The following is a 21,630-nucleotide window of genomic DNA, read 5'->3' as shown; positions in this document are numbered from 1 at the left end:
GAGTCTTTTCGGTTGATTGAGAACATAGTTGTTGATCAATAATAAAAATAATCCTCTAAAATACAACTTGCCTAATAATTCAGATCACAGTGTAGTGAAGAGGATTTCTAGAAATCCCATGTCCACTATGCGACTCTGAGCACCTATAGATCACCCACGGAAACTGACATGCAGTACGTCTTTCAGACCCGCAGCATGTCAATTTCTCTTGCGGGTCCACATGTGGACTTTCTCCACAGACTAACTCAATTGCATAAAATGAGGGCAGAAGCCGCACGTCTATCCCGCAGCTTCGGGGCTGCAGGCGCCTCCTGAGCGTGAGCACATACCCTTAATGTGTGATTGATAAGGATGTGGTGCAGAAGTGGAGTTTTTCCAAGAGTGGGCCGTGTGACTGTGGAAGGTTGGAGGAGTGGAGGTGGAGCCTGGGCAGAGTCTCAAGGGTGCCCGAAATTTTTTGGCCAGTATGGGGACTGAAGTTCCTGGCGGCAGCCCTGCCACATATACATACACTCATATACTAATCTTTCATGATATCACGATCTTCTGGAGAGGGCTGCAGAACCCACTGTGGAGGAGTGGACACAGCAGACAGGACTGATTTCAGCTTCCTGCCCCTACGTGCTGTCCGATGCTGTGGACTCTCCTCCCCCACCCTCTACTCTTTGAGGAAATGCTGCTGGGAAAGGAACCGCAGGAGGCAGAAGACCCACTGTAAGTCCCTGCAGGAGGACAGACACAGCAGACAATGAGCGCTCTCAACAGTCTGATGGGGCAGCGTTCATTGGCCAGCGGCCTCTCTCCTGCATGACATGCCCCCTATTTCAATGTCCGCACTCTGCCCAGGGTATCAAAAATCATTACGGGTGGGAGTGGACGGGGTTAAGAAGCATCAGCCCTCAGTCAAGGGGCACCATAGCAGCTGCGTGGTCTACTACCTGAGCACTACGCCCCTTCCTGCATGGGCCCCCCTCCACCTCTGGGCCCGGGTGTGGCTGCATCGACGGTGTGTCCACCCCTGGCTGAACCCCTCGCTGCGGATCTGAGCAAATATAATATTATTTACACCCAACCGAGTGGTAAAGAAATCAGTGACACACCTGTGGGATAAGAATGTAAGAACGCCCATTACACCCTCGTACACACGCGGCTCCACTCCGTACACCTCGTACACACACGTCTCCGCTCCGTACACTTCGTACACACACGTCTCCGCTCCGTACACCTCGTACACGCGCGGCTCCGCTCCGTACACCTCGTACACGCGCGGCTCCGCTCCGTACACCTCGTAAACGCGCGGCTCCGCTCCGTACACCTCGTAAACGCGCGGCTCCGCTCCGTACACCTCGTACACGCGCGGCTCCGCACGCCTCGTACACACGCGGCTCCGCTCCGTATGCCTCGTACACACGCGGCTCCGCACGCCTCATACACACGCGGCTCCGCACGCCTCATACACACGCGGCTCCGCACGCCTCATACACACGCGGCTCCGCACGCCTCGTACACACGCGGCTCCGAACGCCTCGTACACACGCGGCTCTGCTCCGTACACCTCGTACACACGCGGCTCTGCTCCATACACCTCGTACACATGCGGCTCAGCACACCTCGTACACGCGCGGCTCCGCTCCGTACACCTCGTACACACGCGGCTCCGCTCCGTACACCTCGTACACACGCGGCTCCGCTCCGTACACCTCGTACACACGCGGCTCCGCTCCGTACACCTCGTACACACGCGGCTCCGCTCCGTACACCTCGTACACACGCGGCTCCGCTCCGTACACCTCGTACACACGCGGCTCCGCTCCGTACACCTCGTACACACGCGGCTCCGCTCCGTACACCTCGTACACACGCGGCTCCGCTCCGTACACCTCGTACACACGCGGCTCCGCTCCGTACACCTCGTACACACGCGGCTCCGCTCCGTACACCTCGTACACACGCGGCTCCGCTCCGTACACCTCGTACACACGCGGCTCCGCTCCGTACACCTCGTACACACGCGGCTCCGCTCCGTACACCTCGTACACACGCGGCTCCGCTCCGTACACCTCGTACACACGCGGCTCTGCTCCGTAAACACCTCGTACACGCGCGGCTCTGCTCCGTACACCTCGTACACGCGCGGATCTCCTCCGTACACCTCGTACACGCGCGGATCTCCTCCGTACACCTCGTACACGCGCGGCTCCGCTCCGTACACCTCGTACACGCGCGGCTCCGCTCCGTACACCTAGTACACGCGCGGCTCCGCTCCGTACACCTCGTACACGCGCGGCTCCGCTCCGTACACCTCGTACACGCGCGGCTCCGCTCCGTACACCTCGTACACGCGCGGCTCCGCTCCGTACACCTCGTACTCGCGCGGCTCCGCTCCGTACACCTCGTACACGCGCGGCTCCGCTCCGTACACCTCGTACACGCGCGGCTCCGCTCCGTACACCTCGTACACGCGCGGCTCCGCTCCGTACACCTCGTACACGCGCGGCTCCGCTCCGTACACCTCGTACACGCGCGGCTCCGCTCCGTACACCTCGTACACGCGCGGCTCCGCTCCGTACACCTCGTACACGCGCGGCTCCGCTCCGTACACCTCGTACACGCGCGGCTCCGCTCCGTACACCTCGTACACGCGCGGCTCCGCTCCGTACACCTCGTACACGCGCGGCTCCGCTCCGTACACCTCGTACACGCGCGGCTCCGCTCCGTACACCTCGTACACGCGTGGCTCCGCTCCGTACACCTCGTACACGCGCGGCTCCGCACGCCTCGTACACGCGCGGCTCCGCTCCGAACACCTCGTACACGCGCGGCTCCGCTCCGTACACCTCGTACACGCGCGGCTCCGCTCCGTACACCTCGTACACGCGCGGCTCCGCTCCGTACACCTCGTACACGCGCGGCTCCGCTCCGTACACCTCGCACACGCGCGGCTCCGCTCCGTACACCTCGCACACGCGCGGCTCCGCTCCGTACACCTCGCACATGCGCGGCTCCGCTCCGTACACCTCGCAAACGCGCGCCTCCGCTCCGTACACCTCGTACACGCGCGGCTCCGCTCCGTACACCTCGTACACGCGCGCCTCTGCTCCGTACGCCTCGCACACGCGCGCCTCCGCTCCGTACGCCTCGCACACGCGCGCCTCCGCTCCGTACGCCTCGCACACGCGCGGCTCCGCTCCGTACGCCTCGCACACGCGCGGCTCCGCTCCGTACGCCTCGCACACGCGCGGCTCCGCTCCGTACACCTTGTACACACGGGGCTCCGCACGCCTCGTACACGCGCGGCTCTGCTCCGTACACCTCGTACACACGCGGCTCCGCACGCCTCGTACACGCGCGGCTCTGCTCCGTACGCCTCGTACACGCGCGGCTCTGCTCCGTACGCCTCGTACACGCGCGGCTCCGCTCCGTACGCCTCGTACACGCGCGGCTCCGCTCCGTACGCCTCGTACACACGCGGCTCCACTCCGCTCCGTACGCCTCGTACACACGCGGCTCCGCACGCCTCGTACACACGCGGCTCTGCTCCGTACACCTCGTACACACGCGGCTCCGCACGCCTCGTACACATGCGGCTCCGTACACCTCGTACACGCGCGGCTCCGCTCCGTACACCTCGTACACGCGCGGCTCCGCTCCGTACACCTCGTACACGCGCGGCTCCGCTCCGTACACCTCTTACACGCGCGGCTCTGCACCGTACACACGCGGCTCCGCTCCGTACACATCGTACACACGCGGCTCCGAACGCCTCGTACACGCGCGGCTCTGCTCCGTACACCTCGTACACACGCGGCTCTGCTCCATACACCTCGTACACACGCGGCTCCGCTCCGTACACCTCGCACACACGCGGCTCCGCTCCGTACACCTCGCACACGTGCGGCTCCGCTCCGTACACCTCGCACACGAGCGGATCACCTCCGTACACCTCGTACACGCGCGGCTCCGCTCCGTACACCTCGTACACGCGCGGCTCCGCTCCGTACACCTCGTACACGCGCGGCTCCGCTCCGTACACCTCGTACACGCGCGGCTCCGCTCCGTACACCTCGTACACGCGCGGCTCCGCTCCGTACACCTCGTACACGCGCGGCTCCGCTCCGTACACCTCGTACACGCGCGTCTCCGCTCCGTACACCTCGTACACGCGCGGCTCCGCTCCGTACACCTCGTACACGCGCGGCTCCGCTCCGTACACCTCGTACACGCGCGGCTCCGCTCCGTACACCTCGTACACGCGCGGCTCCGCTCCGTACACCTCGTACACGCGCGGCTCCGCACGCCTCGTACACGCGCGGCTCCGCTCCGTACGCCTCGTACACGCGCGGCTCCGCTCCGCACGCCTCGTACACGCGCGGCTCCGCTCCGCACGCCTCGTACACGCTCGGCTCCGCTCCGTACGCCTCGTACACGCGCGGCTCCGCTCCGTACGCCTCGTACACGCGCGGCTCCGCTCCGTACGCCTCGTACACGCGTGGCTCCGCTCCGTACGCGCGGCTCCGCTCTGTACGCCTCGTACACGCGCGGCTCCGCTCCGAACGCCTCGTACACGCGCGGCTCCGCTCCGTACACCTCGTACACGTGCGGCTCCGCACGCCTCGTACACACGCGGCTCTGCTCCGTACACCTCGTACACACGCGGCTCCGCACGCCTCGTACACACGCGGCTCTGCTCCGTACACCTCGTACACACGCGGCTCCGCACGCCTCGTACACACGCGGCTCTGCTCCGTACACCTCGTACACGCGCGGCTCCGCTCCTTACGCCTCGTGCACACGCGGCTCCGCACGCCTCGTACACACGCGGCTCCGCACGCCTCGTACACACGCGGCTCTGCTCCGTATACCTCGTACACACGCGGCTCCGCACGCCTCGTACACACGCGGCTCCGCTCCGTACACCTCGTACACGCGCGGCTCCGCTCCGTACACCTCGTACACGCGCGGCTCTGCACCGTACACGCGCGGCTCCGCTCCGTACACATCGTACACACGCGGCTCCGAACGCCTCGTACACACGCGGCTCCGAACGCCTCGTACACGCGCGGCTCTGCTCCGTACACCTCGTACACACGCGGCTCTGCTCCATACACCTCGTACACACGCGGCTCCGCACGCCTCGTACACGCGCGGCTCCGCTCCGTACACCTCGTACACGCGCGGCTCCGCTCCGTACACCTCGTACACACGCGGCTCCGCTCCGTACACCTCGTACACACGCGGCTCCGCTCCGTACACCTCGTACACGCGCGGCTCCGCTCCGTACACCTCGTACACGCGCGGCTCCGCTCCGTACACCTCGTACACGCGCGGCTCCGCTCCGTACACCTCGTACACGCGCGGCTCCGCTCCGTACACCTCGTACACGCGCGGCTCCGCTCCGTACACCTCGTACACGCGCGGCTCCGCTCCGTACACCTCGTACACGCGCGGCTCCGCTCCGTACACCTCGTACACGCGCGGCTCCGCTCCGTACACCTCGTACACGCGCGGCTCCGCTCCGTACACCTCGTACACGCGCGGCTCCGCACGCCTCGTACACGCGCGGCTCCGCTCCGTACGCCTCGTACACGCGCGGCTCCGCTCCGCACGCCTCGTACACGCGCGGCTCCGCTCCGCACGCCTCGTACACGCTCGGCTCCGCTCCGTACGCCTCGTACACGCGCGGCTCCGCTCCGTACGCCTCGTACACGCGCGGCTCCGCTCCGTACGCCTCGTACACGCGCGGCTCCGCTCCGTACGCGCGGCTCCGCTCCGTACGCCTCGTACACGCGCGGCTCCGCTCCGAACGCCTCGTACACGCGCGGATCCGCTCCGTACGCCTCGTACACGTGCGGCTCCGCACGCCTCGTACACACGCGGCTCTGCTCCGTACACCTCGTACACACGCGGCTCCGCACGCCTCGTACACACGCGGCTCTGCTCCGTACACCTCGTACACACGCGGCTCCGCACGCCTCGTACACACGCGGCTCTGCTCCGTACACCTCGTACACGCGCGGCTCCGCTCCTTACGCCTCGTGCACACGCGGCTCCGCACGCCTCGTACACACGCGGCTCCGCACGCCTCGTACACACGCGGCTCCGCACGCCTCGTACACACGCGGCTCTGCTCCGTACACCTCGTACACACGCGGCTCCGCACGCCTCGTACACACGCGGCTCCGCTCCGTACACCTCGTACACGCGCGGCTCCGCTCCGTACACCTCGTACACGCGCGGCTCTGCACCGTACACGCGCGGCTCCGCTCCGTACACATCGTACACACGCGGCTCCGAACGCCTCGTACACACGCGGCTCCGAACGCCTCGTACACGCGCGGCTCTGCTCCGTACACCTCGTACACACGCGGCTCTGCTCCATACACCTCGTACACACGCGGCTCCGCACGCCTCGTACACGCGCGGCTCCGCTCCGTACACCTCGTACACGCGCGGCTCCGCTCCGTACACCTCGTACACGCGCGGCTCCGCTCCGTACACCTCGTACACACGCGGCTCCGCTCCGTACACCTCGTACACACGCGGCTCCGCTCCGTACACCTCGTACACACGCGGCTCCGCTCCGTACACCTCGTACACACGCGGCTCCGCTCCGTACACCTCGTACACACGCGGCTCCGCTCCGTACACCTCGTACACACGCGGCTCCGCTCCGTACACCTCGTACACACGCGGCTCCGCTCCGTACACCTCGTACATACGCGGCTCTGCTTCGTAAACACCTCGTACACACGCGGCTCCGCTCCATACAACTTGTACACGCGCGGCTCCGCTCCGTACACCTTGTACATGCGCGGCTCCGCTCCGTACACCTCGTACACACGCGGCTCCGCTCCGAACACCTCGTACACACGCGGCTCTGCTCCGTACACCTCGTACACGCGCGGCTCCGCTCCGTACGCCTCGTACACACGCGGCTCCGCACGCCTCGTACACACGCGGCTCCGCACGCCTCATACACACGCGGCTCTGCTCCGTACACCTCGTACACACGCGGCTCCGCACGCCTCGTACACATGCGGCTCCGCTCCGAACACCTCGTACACACGCGGCTCTGCTCCGTACACCTCGTACACGCGCGGCTCCGCTCCGCACGCCTCGTACACACGCGGCTCCGCACGCCTCGTACACACGCGGCTCCGCACGCCTCGTACACACGCGGCTCCGCACGCCTCGTACACACGCGGCTCTGCTCCGTACACCTCGTACACACGCGGCTCCGCACGCCTCGTACACACGCGGCTCTGCTCCGTACACCTCGTACACGCGCCGCTCCGCTCCGTACGCCTCGTACACACGCGGCTCCGTACGCCTCGTACACACGCGGCTCCGCACGCCTCGTACACACGCGGCTCCGCACGCCTCGTACACGCGGCTCCGCACGCCTCGTACACACGCGGCTCTGCTCCGCACACCTCGTACACACGCGGCTCTGCTCCGCACACCTCGTACACACGCGGCTCCGCTCCGTACACCTCGTACACACGCGGCTCCGCTCCGTACACCTCGTACACGCGCGGCTCTGCACCGTACACATCGTACACGCGCGGCTCCGCTCCGTATGCCTCGTACACACGCGGCTCCGAACGCCTCGTACACACGCGGCTCCGAACGCCTCGTACACACGCGGCTCCGAACGCCTCGTACACGCGCGGCTCTGCTCCGTACACCTCGTACACACGCGGCTCTGCTCCGTACACCTCGTACACACGCGGCTCCGCACGCCTCGTACACACGCGGCTCCGCTCCGTACACCTCGTACACACGCGGCTCCGCTCCGTACACCTCGTACACACGCGGCTCCGCTCCGTACACCTCGTACACACGCGGCTCCGCTCCGTACACCTCGTACACACGCGGCTCCGCTCCGTACACCTCGTACACACGCGGCTCCGCTCCGTACACCTCGTAAACACGCGGCTCCGCTCCGTACACACGCGGCTCCGCTCCGTACACCTCGTACACACGCGGCTCCGCTCCGTACACCTCGTACACACGCGGCTCCGCTCCGTACACCTCGTACACACGCGGCTCCGCTCCGTACACCTCGTACATACGCGGCTCTGCTCCGTAAACACCTCGTACACACGCGGCTCCGCTCCGTACAACTTGTACACACGCGGATCTCCTCCGTACACCTCGTACACACACGGCTCCGCTCCGTACACCTCGTACACGCGCGGCTCCGCTCCGTACACCTCGTACACGCGCGGCTCCGCTCCGTACACCTCGTACACGCGCGGCTCCGCTCCGTACACCTAGTACACGCGCGGCTCCGCTCCGTACACCTCGTACACGCGCGGCTCCGCTCCGTACACCTTGTACACGCGTGGCTCCGCTCCGTACACCTCGTACACACGCGGCTTCGCACGCCTCGTACACACGCGGCTCCGCTCCGAACACCTCGTACACACGCGGCTCTGCTCCGTACGCCTCGTACACGCGCGGCTCCGCTCCGTACGCCTCGTACAAACGCGGCTCCGCACGCCTCGTACACACGCGGCTCCGTACGCCTCGTACACACGCGGCTCTGCTCCGTACGCCTCGTACACACGCGGCTCCTCTTCGTACACCTCGTACACACGCGGCTCCGCTCCGTACACCTCGTCCACATGCGGCTCCGCTCCGTACACCTCGTACACACGTGGCTCCGCTCCGTACACCTCGTACACACGCGGCTCCGCACGCCTCGTACACACGCGGCTCCGCGCGCCTCGTACACACGCGGCTTCTCTTCGTACACCTCGTCCACACGCGGCTCCGCTCCGTACACCTCGTCCACACGCGGCTCCGCTCCGTACACCTCGTCCACACGCGGCTCCGCTCCGTACACTCGCGGCTCCGCTCCGTACACCTCGTACACGCGCTGCTCCGCACGCCTCGTACACACGCGGCTCCGCACCGTACGCCTCGTACACGCGCGGCTCCGCTCCGTACGCCTCGTACACGCGCGACTCCGCTCCGTACGCCTCGCGCACGCGCGGCTCCGCTCCGTACGCCTCGCGCACGCGCGGCTCCGCTCCGTACGCCTCGCGCACGCGCGGCTCCGCTCCGTACGCCTCGCGCACGCGCGGCTCCGCTCCGTACGCCTCGCGCACGCGCGGCTCCGCTCCGTACGCCTCGCGCACGCGCGGCTCCGCTCCGTACGCCTCGCGCACGCGCGGCTCCGCTCCGTACGCCTCGCGCACGCGCGGCTCCGCTCCGTACGCCTCGCGCACGCGCGGCTCCGCTCCGTACGCCTCGCGCACGCGCGGCTCCGCTCCGTACGCCTCGCGCACACGCGGCTCCGCTCCGTACGCCTCGCACACACGCGGCTCCGCTCCGTACGCCTCGTACACACGCGGCTCCGCTCCGTACGCCTCCTGCACGAGCGGCTCCGCTCCATACGCCTAGTACACGCGCGGCTCCGCTCCGTACACGCGCGGCTCCTCTCCGTACGCCTAGTACACCCCCGGCTCCGCTCCGTACGCCTAGTACACCCCCGGCTCCGCTCCGTACGCCTCGTACACGCTCCGCTCCGTACACCTTGTACACACGCGGCTCCGCTCCATACGCCTAGTACAACCCCGGCTCCGCTCCGTACGCCTAGTACACCCCCGGCTCCGCTCCGTACGCCTCGTACACGCGATGCTCCGCTCCGTACACCTCGTACACGCGCGGCTCCGCTCCATACGCCTAGTACACGCGCGGCTCCGCTCCGTACGCCTAGTACACCCCCGGCTCCGCTCCGTACGCCTAGTACACCCCCGGCTCCGCTCCATACACACGCAGCTCCGCTCCGTACGCCTAGTACACCCCCGGCTCCGCTCCGTACACCTCGTACACACGCGGCTCTGCTCCGTACACCTCGTACACACGCGGCTCTGCTCCGTACACCTCGTACACACGCGGCTCTGCTCCGTACACCTCGTACACACGCGGCTCTGCTCCGTACACCTCGTACACACGCGGCTCTGCTCCGTACACCTCGTACACCCTCGGCTCTGCTCCGTACACCTCGTACACCCTCGGCTCTGCTCTGTACACCTCGTACACCCTCGGCTCTGCTCCGTACACCTCGTACACCCTCGGCTCCGCTCCGTACGCCTCGTACACGCGACGCTCCGCTCCGTACACCTCGTACACGCGCGGCACCGCTCCATACGCCTAGTACATGCGCGGCTCCGCTACGTACACACGCGGCTCCTCTCCGTACGCCTAGTACACCCCCGGCTCCGCTCCGTACACCTCGTACACACGCGGCTCCGCTCCGTACACCTTGTACACACGCGGCTCTGCTCCGTACACCTCGTACACACGCGGCTCTGCTCCGTACACCTCGTACACACGCGGCTCCGCTCCGCACGCCTCGTACACACGCGGCTCTGCTCCGTACACCTCGTACACACGCGGCTCTGCTCCGTACACCTTGTACACACACGGCTCTGCTCCGTACACCTCGTACACACGCGGCTCTGCTCCGTACACCTCGTACACACGCGGCTCTGCTCCGTACACCTCGTACACACGCGGCTCTGCTCCGTACACCTCGTACACACACGGCTCTGCTCCGTACACCTCGTACACACACGGCTCCGCTCCGTACACCTCGTACACACGCGGCTCTGCTCCGTACACCTCGTACACCCTCGGCTCTGCTCCGTACACCTCGTACACCCTCGGCTCTGCTCCGTACACCTCGTACACCCTCGGCTCTGCTCCGTACACCTCGTACACCCTCGGCTCTGCTCCGTACACCTCGTACACCCTCGGCTCTGCTCCGTACACCTCGTACACCCTCGGCTCTGCTCCGTACACCTCGTACACCCTCGGCTCCGCTCCGTACACCTCGTACACCCTCGGCTCCGCTCCGTACGCCTCGTACACGCGACGCTCCGCTCCGTACACCTCGTACACGCGCGGCACCGCTCCATACGCCTAGTACATGCGCGGCTCCGCTACGTACACACGCGGCTCCTCTCCGTACGCCTAGTACACCCCCGGCTCCGCTCCGTACACCTCGTACACACGCGGCTCCGCTCCGTACACCTTGTACACACGCGGCTCTGCTCCGTACACCTCGTACACACGCGGCTCTGCTCCGTACACCTCGTACACACGCGGCTCCGCTCCGCACGCCTCGTACACACGCGGCTCTGCTCCGTACACCTCGTACACACGCGGCTCTGCTCCGTACACCTTGTACACACACGGCTCTGCTCCGTACACCTCGTACACACGCGGCTCTGCTCCATACACCTCGTACACACGCGGCTCTGCTCCGTACACCTCGTACACACGCGGCTCTGCTCCGTACACCTCGTACACACACGGCTCTGCTCCGTACACCTCGTACACACACGGCTCCGCTCCGTACACCTCGTACACACGCGGCTCCACTCCGTACACCTCGTACACACGCGGCTCTGCTACATCCACACTGTAAACCCCTCCTGACCCCACACATAAACTTCAGCTCATCCAGCACCATGACAACCAGCACAGCAGAGTCCTGCATCCACTGAGGCCCCTGATCATGTGACCCCTGACTCCTCCCCTCCTGTGACCTCATCACAGCTCCTGTGCGCACAGAGCAGCCATATATGTGGTGGCGGCTCTGCAGGTGGAGGTATGTGGAGACCCCCCATTACTGGGCGCAGGGGGCATTAACCCCTTCAGCACGGAGACTTTTGGGGTCTTGTGTTGCCCCTTTATAAGAATCATAATGTTTTTGTTCTGTTTCCTGTAATAGATACGTACGACCCAACTATGGAGACAGGAAGGGAGGAAACGTATTGTTCTCATAGTACAGGACCCCTTTACTATCCCACAGTGTAATGCCCCCATTATGCCCCTTATGCAGGATGTATTATGCCCCCACACAGTGTAATGCCCCCATTATGCACCTTATGCAGGATGTATGATGCTCCCACACAGTGTAATGCCCCCATTATGCCCCTTATGCAGGATGTATGATGCCCCCACACTGTGTAATGCCCCCATTATGCCCCCCACACAGTGTAATGCCCCCATTATGCCACTTATGCAGGATGTATGATGCCCCCACACAGTGTAATGCCCCCATTATGCCCCTTATGCAGGATGTATGATGCCCCCACACAGTGTAATGCCTCCATTATGCCCCTTATGCAGAATGTATGATGCCCCCCACAGTGTAATGCCCCCATTATGCCCCTTATGCAGTATGTATGATGCCCCCACACAGTGTAATGCCCCCATTATGCCCCTTATGCAGGATGTATGAGGCCTCCACACAGTGTAATGCCCCCATTATGCCCCTTATGCAGGATGTATGATGCCCCCACACAGTGTAATGCCCCCATTATGCCCATTATACAGGATGTATGATGCCCCCCACACAGTGTAATGCCCCCATTATGCCCCTTATGCAGTATGTATGATGCCCCCACAGTGTAATGCCCCCATTATGCCCCTTATGCAGGATGTATGATGCCCCCACACAGTGTAATGCCCCCATTATGCCCCTTATGCAGGATGTATGATGCCCCCACACAGTGTAATGCCCCCATTATGCCCCTTATGCAGTATGTATGATGCCCCCACATGGTGTAATGCCCCCATTATGCCCCTTATGCAGTATGTATGATACCCCCACACAGTGTAATGCCCCCATTATGCCCCTTATGCAGGATGTTTGATGCCCCCCTCACAGTTTAATGTTCCGGGACGTACTAAAAAGAGTGAAGATCGGGAATAAATAAAAAGAATGAACATAGAAACATACAGGTCCAAACATATGGAGAGATATTATGGATTTCTTGTGTATCTTGCACATGGGATGAACATGAAATACAGTATATGAAGATTACAAGGGCATGAACACATTCCATATAAACAGGTGTATATTATATTCCTACACTACCGCCATCCCCCTACACACAGTATAATATTTCCACAGTACCACCTGAGGTTTTACAGTTGGAATAATCCCTCTGGAGTTGATTTTCCCTTTGCCTGCTCCCCTACATGTAGACCCTCGAGCATGTATACAGGCATGTAGGGGAGCAGGCCTTACTAGATATTGAGGCTTTGTACAGTAATATTCCGCATGAGGACGGTATCAGAGGAGTAAGACATTTCTTGAAATCGAGATCAATAGAGTGTAGCAGACATAATGACTTCATGGAGGATCTTCTAAAATTCACTCTTACTCACAACATATTTCTTTTTCACAGAAAGTACTTCCACCAGCTCAGGGGTACTGCGATGGGGAGCCTCTGTGCCCCCTCGTATGCTAACCTATTCCTGGGCTCATAGGAGGAAACCACAATATTCAGGGATGATAATAAGTGGTGGCATTCATATATTGGGGTATTATATAGATATATTGACAACATTTTTATCATCCGGTCAGAGACGAGTGAACAATTTCTTGAATTTGTCTGGGTACTCAATATCCATAGAGTGGGCCTTAGATTTATATCAGAGTTTAATTATTACCAGTTGCCTTTCCTGGATGTACTAATCAAGAAAGAACGGGATGGGACCCTAGGGACACTCATCTACCATTAACCTATGAGCACTAATAAACTATTAAATTACTAAAAAAAAAAACAAGCAATATCCAAGGACGATTTTTTACAGTTGAGTAGAAACTGCTCTAATGTCACAGATATTAATATACAGGCAATAGACATGAACACCAGATTCAAGGAAAAAGGTACCCATAGTATATTTTGGATTCCGCACGATTGTTTGCAGAAAAACAGGATAGACAGACACTCCTCCATACCTAACCAAGAGAGCAAGAAAAATATGGGATAACTCAAGTAATAGGAACTTGTCACAATCAGAGTGACCATATCTTTAATATCCTCAGAAAACACTAGTATGTACTTGTGGTCGACCCGGACCTGAGGGTGCTGTGTGATCTACTCCCACAATAACTTTCATAAAGGGTTGGTCTATTAGGGACCGTTTAGTGCATAGTTTCTATAAAAACCTGCATTCAAGTGGACTTGGCTAGATAGAAGAATCTGTGGTTTCTTTAGTTGTGGAGAAAGTTGTACATGTAATTGGATGAGACCATATAAATCTTTCTCGAGTTCATCTACGGTTGAAGCCTTTTTCTAGAGGGATTATTCCAGCTGTAAAACCTCAGGACTTGTATATATGGCCACATGCAACTGCCCCCTAGATTATGTATGCACGACCAAGAGGATTGTGGGGGGGCATTTGGGCGAAATATTCCATGGCCGGGACACCTCATTAGTGAGACACATGAACAGTGTACATTGAGGTGAAACCGGAGACATCTCCTTTTGCATCATTGAGGTGGTTAAAGCCAATGTGAGAGGAGGTGATCTCAATAGATGTATCCTCAAAATGGAAAGTGAGTGGATTTCCAGACTGGATTCACAAGCTCCAAAGGAACTCAATGAGCAAATTTCTTATGCCTGTTTTGTGTGAATACAGCCCCATTCTGGATTACATTTTAGGATTTTATACTCTCCCCATTGCTACTCAGTTCCCTGTGAATGAGGTTCACTTACTGTTTTACTTCATCAAGATATCTGAGCTTCTATATCAGAATTATTTCTTATCAGTTATATCCCACTTATACTGTTTAGTAACTAACTAGTGTGGTGTTCCTTGTGTATCTCTAATTATGCAATAGGGGTCAAATATCACCATTTAGGAATATACTGTGGGCCATCATCCCATATTTTTTGTAGTGATAAAGTAGATCTACATGCCTATTGCATGATGGGAGGATGTGCAATAGTTGTTTTTAGTCTCCCATGACCCTGATCTCAGAGAGAGGATTTTTTTGTTTGTGGAATGCAATCCAACACCATATATGCTCCGGCCTGGAACGCAGACATCTGGGCATGCGCATTCGTGACCATGATCCTAGATGCGCTCCAGTGTGGAATGATAACTACGGGCATGCACAGTCACAGGTACGAGTGAAGCGGCGGCAATCAGTTTTTTATTATTATTATTCTTATTAATTTATATAGCGCTATTGATTCCATGTTTATCTAGCTTTTCAGTGCAAAATACTTCACTTCCGGACATGCACACTAGGGAATGGACATTATTGGACTTCTAGCTTATGAGAAGTTGCGTAGGTGCAGTACATTATTGTAGACAGATCCCAGTTCTTCTGCAACAACTCTCGACGCTGCTGTTTCTGGGCCTTCGGTAGCGTTTCCGCTATTGCGACTCGTCCAACGTCACCTTCTGGCTTGCCCAGCAAGCATGGAGCTTCCACAGCCTCTCTGTCTTGCCACGGCTTGATGAGGTTGACACGATATATCTGGTACGGCTTACGTCGTCCCTGTTGATGATCCTTGTAGTTCACTTCACCTACTTTTTCCACCACCTCATACGGTCCTTGCCAGTTGGCCAAGAACTTACTTTCCACCGTAGGAATTAGCACGAACACTTGGTCTCCCGGATTGAATTGGATCACTCTGGCTGAGCGGTTGTGGACTCTGGCATGAGCTTATTGTGCCTGGAGGAGATGTTCTTTCATAATGGGCATCACCTTCGCAATCCTCTCCTGCATCAGAGCGATGTGCGCGATGACGCTGCTGTGGGGCGCGACCTCCGCTTCCTAGGTTTCCTTTGCGACATCCAGGAGACCCCGCGGATGTCAGCCATACAGGAGTTCGAATGGCGAGAACCCTGTAGAGACCTGTGGAACCTCTTGGATGGAGAACAAGAGATACGGTAGGAGACAATGCCAGTCTCTGCGGCACTTTCTATGGCCTTCCTCAGCATACTCTTCAGAGTCTTGTTAAACCTTTCGACAAGGCCATCTGTCTTAGGATGGTATACTGAAGTCCTCACTTGGGAGAATTGCAGGACTTTGCATAACTCCCTCATCACCTTACTCATAAAGAGAGTTCCCTGGTCGGTGAGTATCTCCCTTTGGTGAGCCTGTTTGGGGAAAAAGCGTGGACTAACTCGCAGGCTATACTCTTTGCGAAGGAGCCTCTCAGTGGAATCGCTTCAGGAAAGCGTGTGGCATAGTCCAGGATAACCAATATACACTGCTCAAAAAAATAAAGGGAACAATCAAATAACACATCCTAGATCTGAATGAATGAAATATTCTCATTGAATACTTTGTTCTGTACAAAGTTAAATGTACTGACAACAAAATCACACAAAAATCATCAATGGAAATCAAATTTATTAACCAATAGAGGCCTGGATTTGGAGTCACCCCCAAAATTAAAGTGGAAAAACACACTACAGGCTGATCCAACTGTGGGATCTCCTCCCAGACCTGGACTAAAGCATCCGCCAACTCCTGGACAGTCTGTGGTGCAATGTGACGTTGGTGGATGGAGCGAGACATGATGTCCCAGATGTGCTCAATCGGATTCAGGTCTGGGGAACGGACGGGCCAGTCCATAGCTTCAATGCCTTCATCTTGCAGGAACTGCTGACACACTCCAGCCACATGAGGTCTGGCATTCTCCTGCATTAGGAGGAACCCAGGGCCAACCGCACCAGCATATGGTCTCACAAGGGGTCTGAGGATCTCATCTCGGTACCTAATGGCAGTCAGGCGACCTCTGGCGAGCACATGGAGGGCTGTGCGGCCCTCCAAAGAAATGCCACCCCACACCATTACTGACCCACTGCCAAACCGGTCATGCTGAAGGATGTTGCAGGCTGCAGATCGCTCTCCACAGCGTCTCCAAACTCTGTCACATCTGTCACGTGCTCAGCGTGAACCTGCTTTCATCTGAGAAGAGCACAGGGCACCAGTGGCGACTTTACCAATCCTGGTGTTCTGTGGCAAATGCCAAGCATCCTGTACTTTGTTGGGCTGTAAGCACAACCCCCATCTGTGGATGTCGGGCCCTCATACCACCCTCATGGAGTCGGTTTCTAACTGTGCAGACACATGCACATTTGTGGCCTGCTGGAGGTCATTTTGCAGGGCTCTGGCAGTGCTCCTCCTGTTCCTCCTTGCACAAAGGAGGAGGTAGCATTCCTGCTGCTGGGTTGTTGCTCTCCTACAGCCCCCTCCACGTCTCCTGGTGTACTGGCCTGTCTCCTGGTAGCGCCTCCAGCCTCTGGAAACTACGCTGACAGACACAGCAAACCTTCTTGCCACAGCTCGCATTGATGTGCCATCCTGAAGGAGATCCCACAGGAGACCATCCGCAACCTCATAAGGAGCATGCCCAGGCATTGTAGGGAGGTCATACAGGCACCTGGAGGACACACACAATGCTGAGCCTCATTTTGACTTGTTTTAAGGACATTACATCAAAGTTGGAGCAGCCTGTAGTGTGTTTTTCCACTTTAATTTTGGGGGTGGCTCCAAATCCAGGCCTCCATTGGTTAATAAATTTGATTTCCATTGATGATTTTTGTGTGATTTTGTTGTCAGCACATTCAAATTTGTACAGAACAAAGTATTCAATGAGAAAATTTCATTCATTCAGATCTAGGATGTGTTATTTGAGTGTTCTGTTTATTTTTTTTGAGCAGTGTATATTGATGTTGCCCGCGGGCAGATTCAATTAGGGGACCAACCAATTTCCATAGCAATTCTCTTGAATGCTCCACAATAATGGACAAAGGCACAAGGGGACTTCGAAAGTGAGAGGTGGGGGCGGTTAACTGGCGTGTAGAGCAAGACTTGCAATACTTACATCCGGGCCAATAGAAGCTCTGTACAAACATTTCCTGCGGTTTTTCTACTCCCAGATATCTCCCCAAGACATGTCAATGGGCCATGTCCAACACCTTCTGTCTACAGTGGCCCGGCACTATTAACTGCTCCACTCGCTCCTCCCTCACTTTCTTGACCCGGTACAACGACTCCCCACTCATCATAAAATGGGGAAACCTTGTGTCAGCCCCCGGCTCCTGTGTAAGCCCATTTATAACAGTGACATTATTAAAAGCTTCCTTCAGAGTTGGGTCACTATGTGGGGCAAACCCAAAATTCTCGCTGGTCACCCCTTGGATGGCCCACCCCCTTTTGAGTCTCCGCCCCCTGTTGGGAACCCTAGTATGCAGTGGGCTGCCTTCCCAAGGAACCTTCAACCCCCTGGTATCTCTCGACCAGTTCAATCAGGTCATCCGCATTCCAGGGATCACCCTGGGCAACCGAAGTCTGTATGGGCCTTGGCAGGGAGTGCACAAACCGGTCCATCACCACCCGCTCTACCATCTGCGCAGGTGTAGGGGAATCCGGTACCGGCAACTTCTCCACCAGGTGCAACAGGTCAAACATTTGGAAGCGAGGTGGTTTGTCCCGGTGATTACCCCAGCGGTGAACCCACTGTGCCCTGATAGTCATTGTCACCCCCAAGTGGGCGAGAATCTCAGTTTTTAGCTTGCCATACCCTTTGGCGTCCTGCAAAGCTAAATCATAGTACACCTTCTGGGGCTCTCCCGTCAAGTATGGCGCCAATACCTCAGCCCACTGCTCTGACGCAAGTTTCTCCCTCTCAGCGACCATTTTAAACAACGTTGGGAAGGCCTGAACGTCATCCACCAAAGTCATTTTCTGCAGTGCCCGTTGTGACATGCAGAAGTAGTGCTGTTGCAGAGTGTGACATGCCGAAGTAGTGCTGTTGCTTTAAAAGCATTCAGCAGCTATTAGCAGTAACACAAGCACATGAGACAGGAAGTGTTGTGCTCTAGAAGCATCCAGCAACTAGAGGGGTTAACACGGTCACAGGAGTACAGTGTCCATTTTAGGACATGATCAGATATCAAAATCAAACATCATAATGATGTCAGTTTGAGGCTAAATACCCTGTCTAACAAGTGTTTCTGACAAGTGACTTTGATAAGTGACTTTTACAACTGTAATAATAATAAGAAAAAAGTCACTGTTCGCTGATGGGATTTGAACCTAAAATTCTGTATCCAGACACCAGTGCACTAACCACTGAGCTATTAACTCAGTTGAAGAAACCTAGGAGTTCCATTTGGTTTTATAATTTTCAGTGCAAATCTGATTGAAACTCATTGGGACTTATGCACAGACTGCAAGCAAGACCAATTCAAATGATGTTTGATTTTGATGTGTGAGTCTGATGTGTGACTTTCTTCAAACATCAGAATCACAATGACTTTTAGTCACCCTGAGTAGTTTCATGGTTGAAAAGCTGCCAGTTACTATCACTTGCCTGGATAGCTCAATGGTAAGGCATCAGCCTCTGAAACTAAAGTGTCACAGTTCAAATCCCAATACAAGTATTATTTTTATTATTATTAGTTTTTTTTTAACTATCCCTATTTAGCACACAAACTACAGGGGTGTTTTACTTTTAAATATCTGACATTTTGATTGTCATCGTGACGTGTTAAGAGTTTCAGACAAGCTGTCTATTTGCATGGTAAATTACATAGCCAAAGTAAATTGGGAGGCACTAATTTACTACATATCTATTTCCAAGTGAGTGTTCATTTGCATAATTTCTTAAAGGGGTCTAACGATAACATTTCTTTATTGTCAATTTTTCTTTCCATCCAGCCAAGAACAGGCTGCAAACTCCCAATTTACTTTTGCTATGTAATTATTATAATTATATATCACTACCTAAATAATCAGATAATGAACCTACAGTTTAATGGTAAGGCATCTGTGTAACATAGTTTTGGTTTGAAAGGATAATAGTAGTAATAATAATAATAATAATAATAAAAAGTTCAGTGTCCCTACAGGTTTTTCTTGGCTTATGAGATTAACCATGATAATACTTAGTAATTGTGATTCTTATTCTGATGTGTGAGAAAAGTCAGATATCAAAGCCAAGCATCAGTGAAGTTTGTGTGCTCGCCAACATCATTTAAAAAATAAAAGTTTATTTTTTCTGCACCAGGGATTTAAACTCAGAACTAGTGATGGGCGAGCACTAAAATGCTCGGGTGCTCGATACTCGGGTTGAGCACATTGGAATACTCGGGTGCTCAACCCGAGCAACGAGCCCAATGTAAGTCTATGGGAAACTCAAGCATTTTTCAGGCGGCTCCCTCCCCCCGGCTGTCTGTTTTTGATCAAAAATAGCATGAAAGCTATCCCACCATGGCAAGGTGAACCCATTCGGGATAGTCCTACTCTGTATAATATTAAAAACCTTACCATGTGTCAAAGCCTCAAACTTCTGTGTGTGAATCAGACATGAGATCTAAAGTGATAGAAGATTACTGTCCAGGGAAGATGGGAAACATTCATATAGACGACCGGTGGAGATGTAGTCAGTGAAGCACTCTAGCCAAATATGTTTCTGGAGCCGTAGTAGAAGATGAAGATGTCGTCCTCATCATGAAGTAGTTATTCCTCATGTCTCGTGTAATGAATATCTCCTGCAGTATTGCTAATGCCGATTCCAGTGTCGATAAATGAGCTGAGAATTAGCTTTATGGAAGATGAGTCTTTGAGAAACTAGTTCAGCTACAGACTCCAAGGAAGAAACTGCTTGTTGTCTGTGGCCTAAAATATATAGGTTTTATTACTAGATGTAAAGAAAAAACTAAATACTGTAAAATAATATATCTCCTCATATGTTTTCCTTTATTATCTCCAGTAATTGTATTATTACACAGGATTTTTATGATGTTACATCGGCTCATCATCTTCTCATTCAGGTCTCTACAATATCTGATCCTCTCAGTGAAGATCTATTAAAGAGAATTTTCCTTATGGAATCATCAAAGGTGGATTTGGACAGGGACAAGATGATGGAGAGGATATTACACCTCACCCTAGAGATCCTCTTCCGGCTTACTGGAGAGGTGAGAGATTCTGATGATGTCACATTACATCATTCTTATCTATGGGAATAACAGATGGACAGAACTGGAGAGGTGAGGACTCTGGAAATGTCTGTAGTAAGATTTATTAATGTGTCTCTCCATAACCAGGATTACACAGTAGTGAAGAAAACCTCTAGTGAGCACCGTCAGGTCCATATGTCTGAGGGATGGGGAAGACCCCTGAGCCCATTCACAGTGCCTCCATCTCAAGCCTTGATACATGAGGTCATCAATGACCAGAAGATCCTAGAACTCACCTACAAGATGATTGAGCTGCTGACTGGAGAGGTGACACTGCTGGGAATACTGGGATATTATACAGTAACACAATGAAAGGATCGGGGGGATGACGGTATCATTGTATGTGTTAGGTTCCTATAAGGTGTCAGGATGTCACTGTCTATTTCTCCATGGAAGAGTGGGAGTATTTAGAAGGACACAAAGATTTGTACAAAGACGTCATGATGGAGGTTCCCCAGCCCCTCACATCACCAGGTAATAGACAGGACTAAATACACACGACCTATAATTTTCTGTATGTAAAGAATGAATTCAGTCCCTGTATGTGTTTCCTCCAGATCTATCCAGTAAGAGGACAACACCAGACAGATGTCCCCATCCTCTTCTTCCACAGGACTGCAAACAAGAAGACCCCAGTGTTCCTCAGGATCATCAGGTAGATGAAGAGAAGGTGTCATGAGATCTCCCCTATGATGTGTAGACGGCTGTGAAGGTCTTGTGTTCAGTCTTGTTTTATCCACCAGTATTATGTGTTTTCTATTTGTGTAATGAGAACGGTGGAGATGGCAGGATTAGATCTGATCATAGATGTGACTTCTCATCTGT

The 21,630-nt window shown here is 56.2% G+C and overlaps 1 protein-coding gene across 1 annotated transcript in view; it reads left to right on the top strand.

The window, feature by feature from the left end:
* The first annotated feature begins 578 nt into the window (after nt 1-578).
* The window catches only part of LOC141182773 (uncharacterized), a 29,622-nt gene continuing 8,570 nt past the window's right edge, over nt 579-21,630 (top strand). Inside the window, exons 1-5 of the mRNA XM_073660878.1 lie at nt 579-714; nt 20,617-20,763; nt 20,893-21,072; nt 21,156-21,279; nt 21,363-21,460. Of these exons, the coding sequence (XP_073516979.1) occupies nt 20,671-20,763; nt 20,893-21,072; nt 21,156-21,279; nt 21,363-21,460 (495 nt within the window). The 5' untranslated portion in view covers nt 579-714; nt 20,617-20,670. The remainder of the gene's footprint in view (nt 715-20,616; nt 20,764-20,892; nt 21,073-21,155; nt 21,280-21,362; nt 21,461-21,630) is intronic.

This window comes from Phyllobates terribilis, unplaced genomic scaffold (assembly GCF_046119375.1).
Source record: "Phyllobates terribilis strain yellow unplaced genomic scaffold, ASM4611937v1 Scaffold_36__1_contigs__length_13169755, whole genome shotgun sequence".
Classification (NCBI taxonomy): domain Eukaryota; kingdom Metazoa; phylum Chordata; class Amphibia; order Anura; family Dendrobatidae; genus Phyllobates; species Phyllobates terribilis.
The sequence above is the reverse complement of the archived record's forward strand: the minus strand, read 5'-3'. Positions and strand labels throughout refer to the sequence as shown.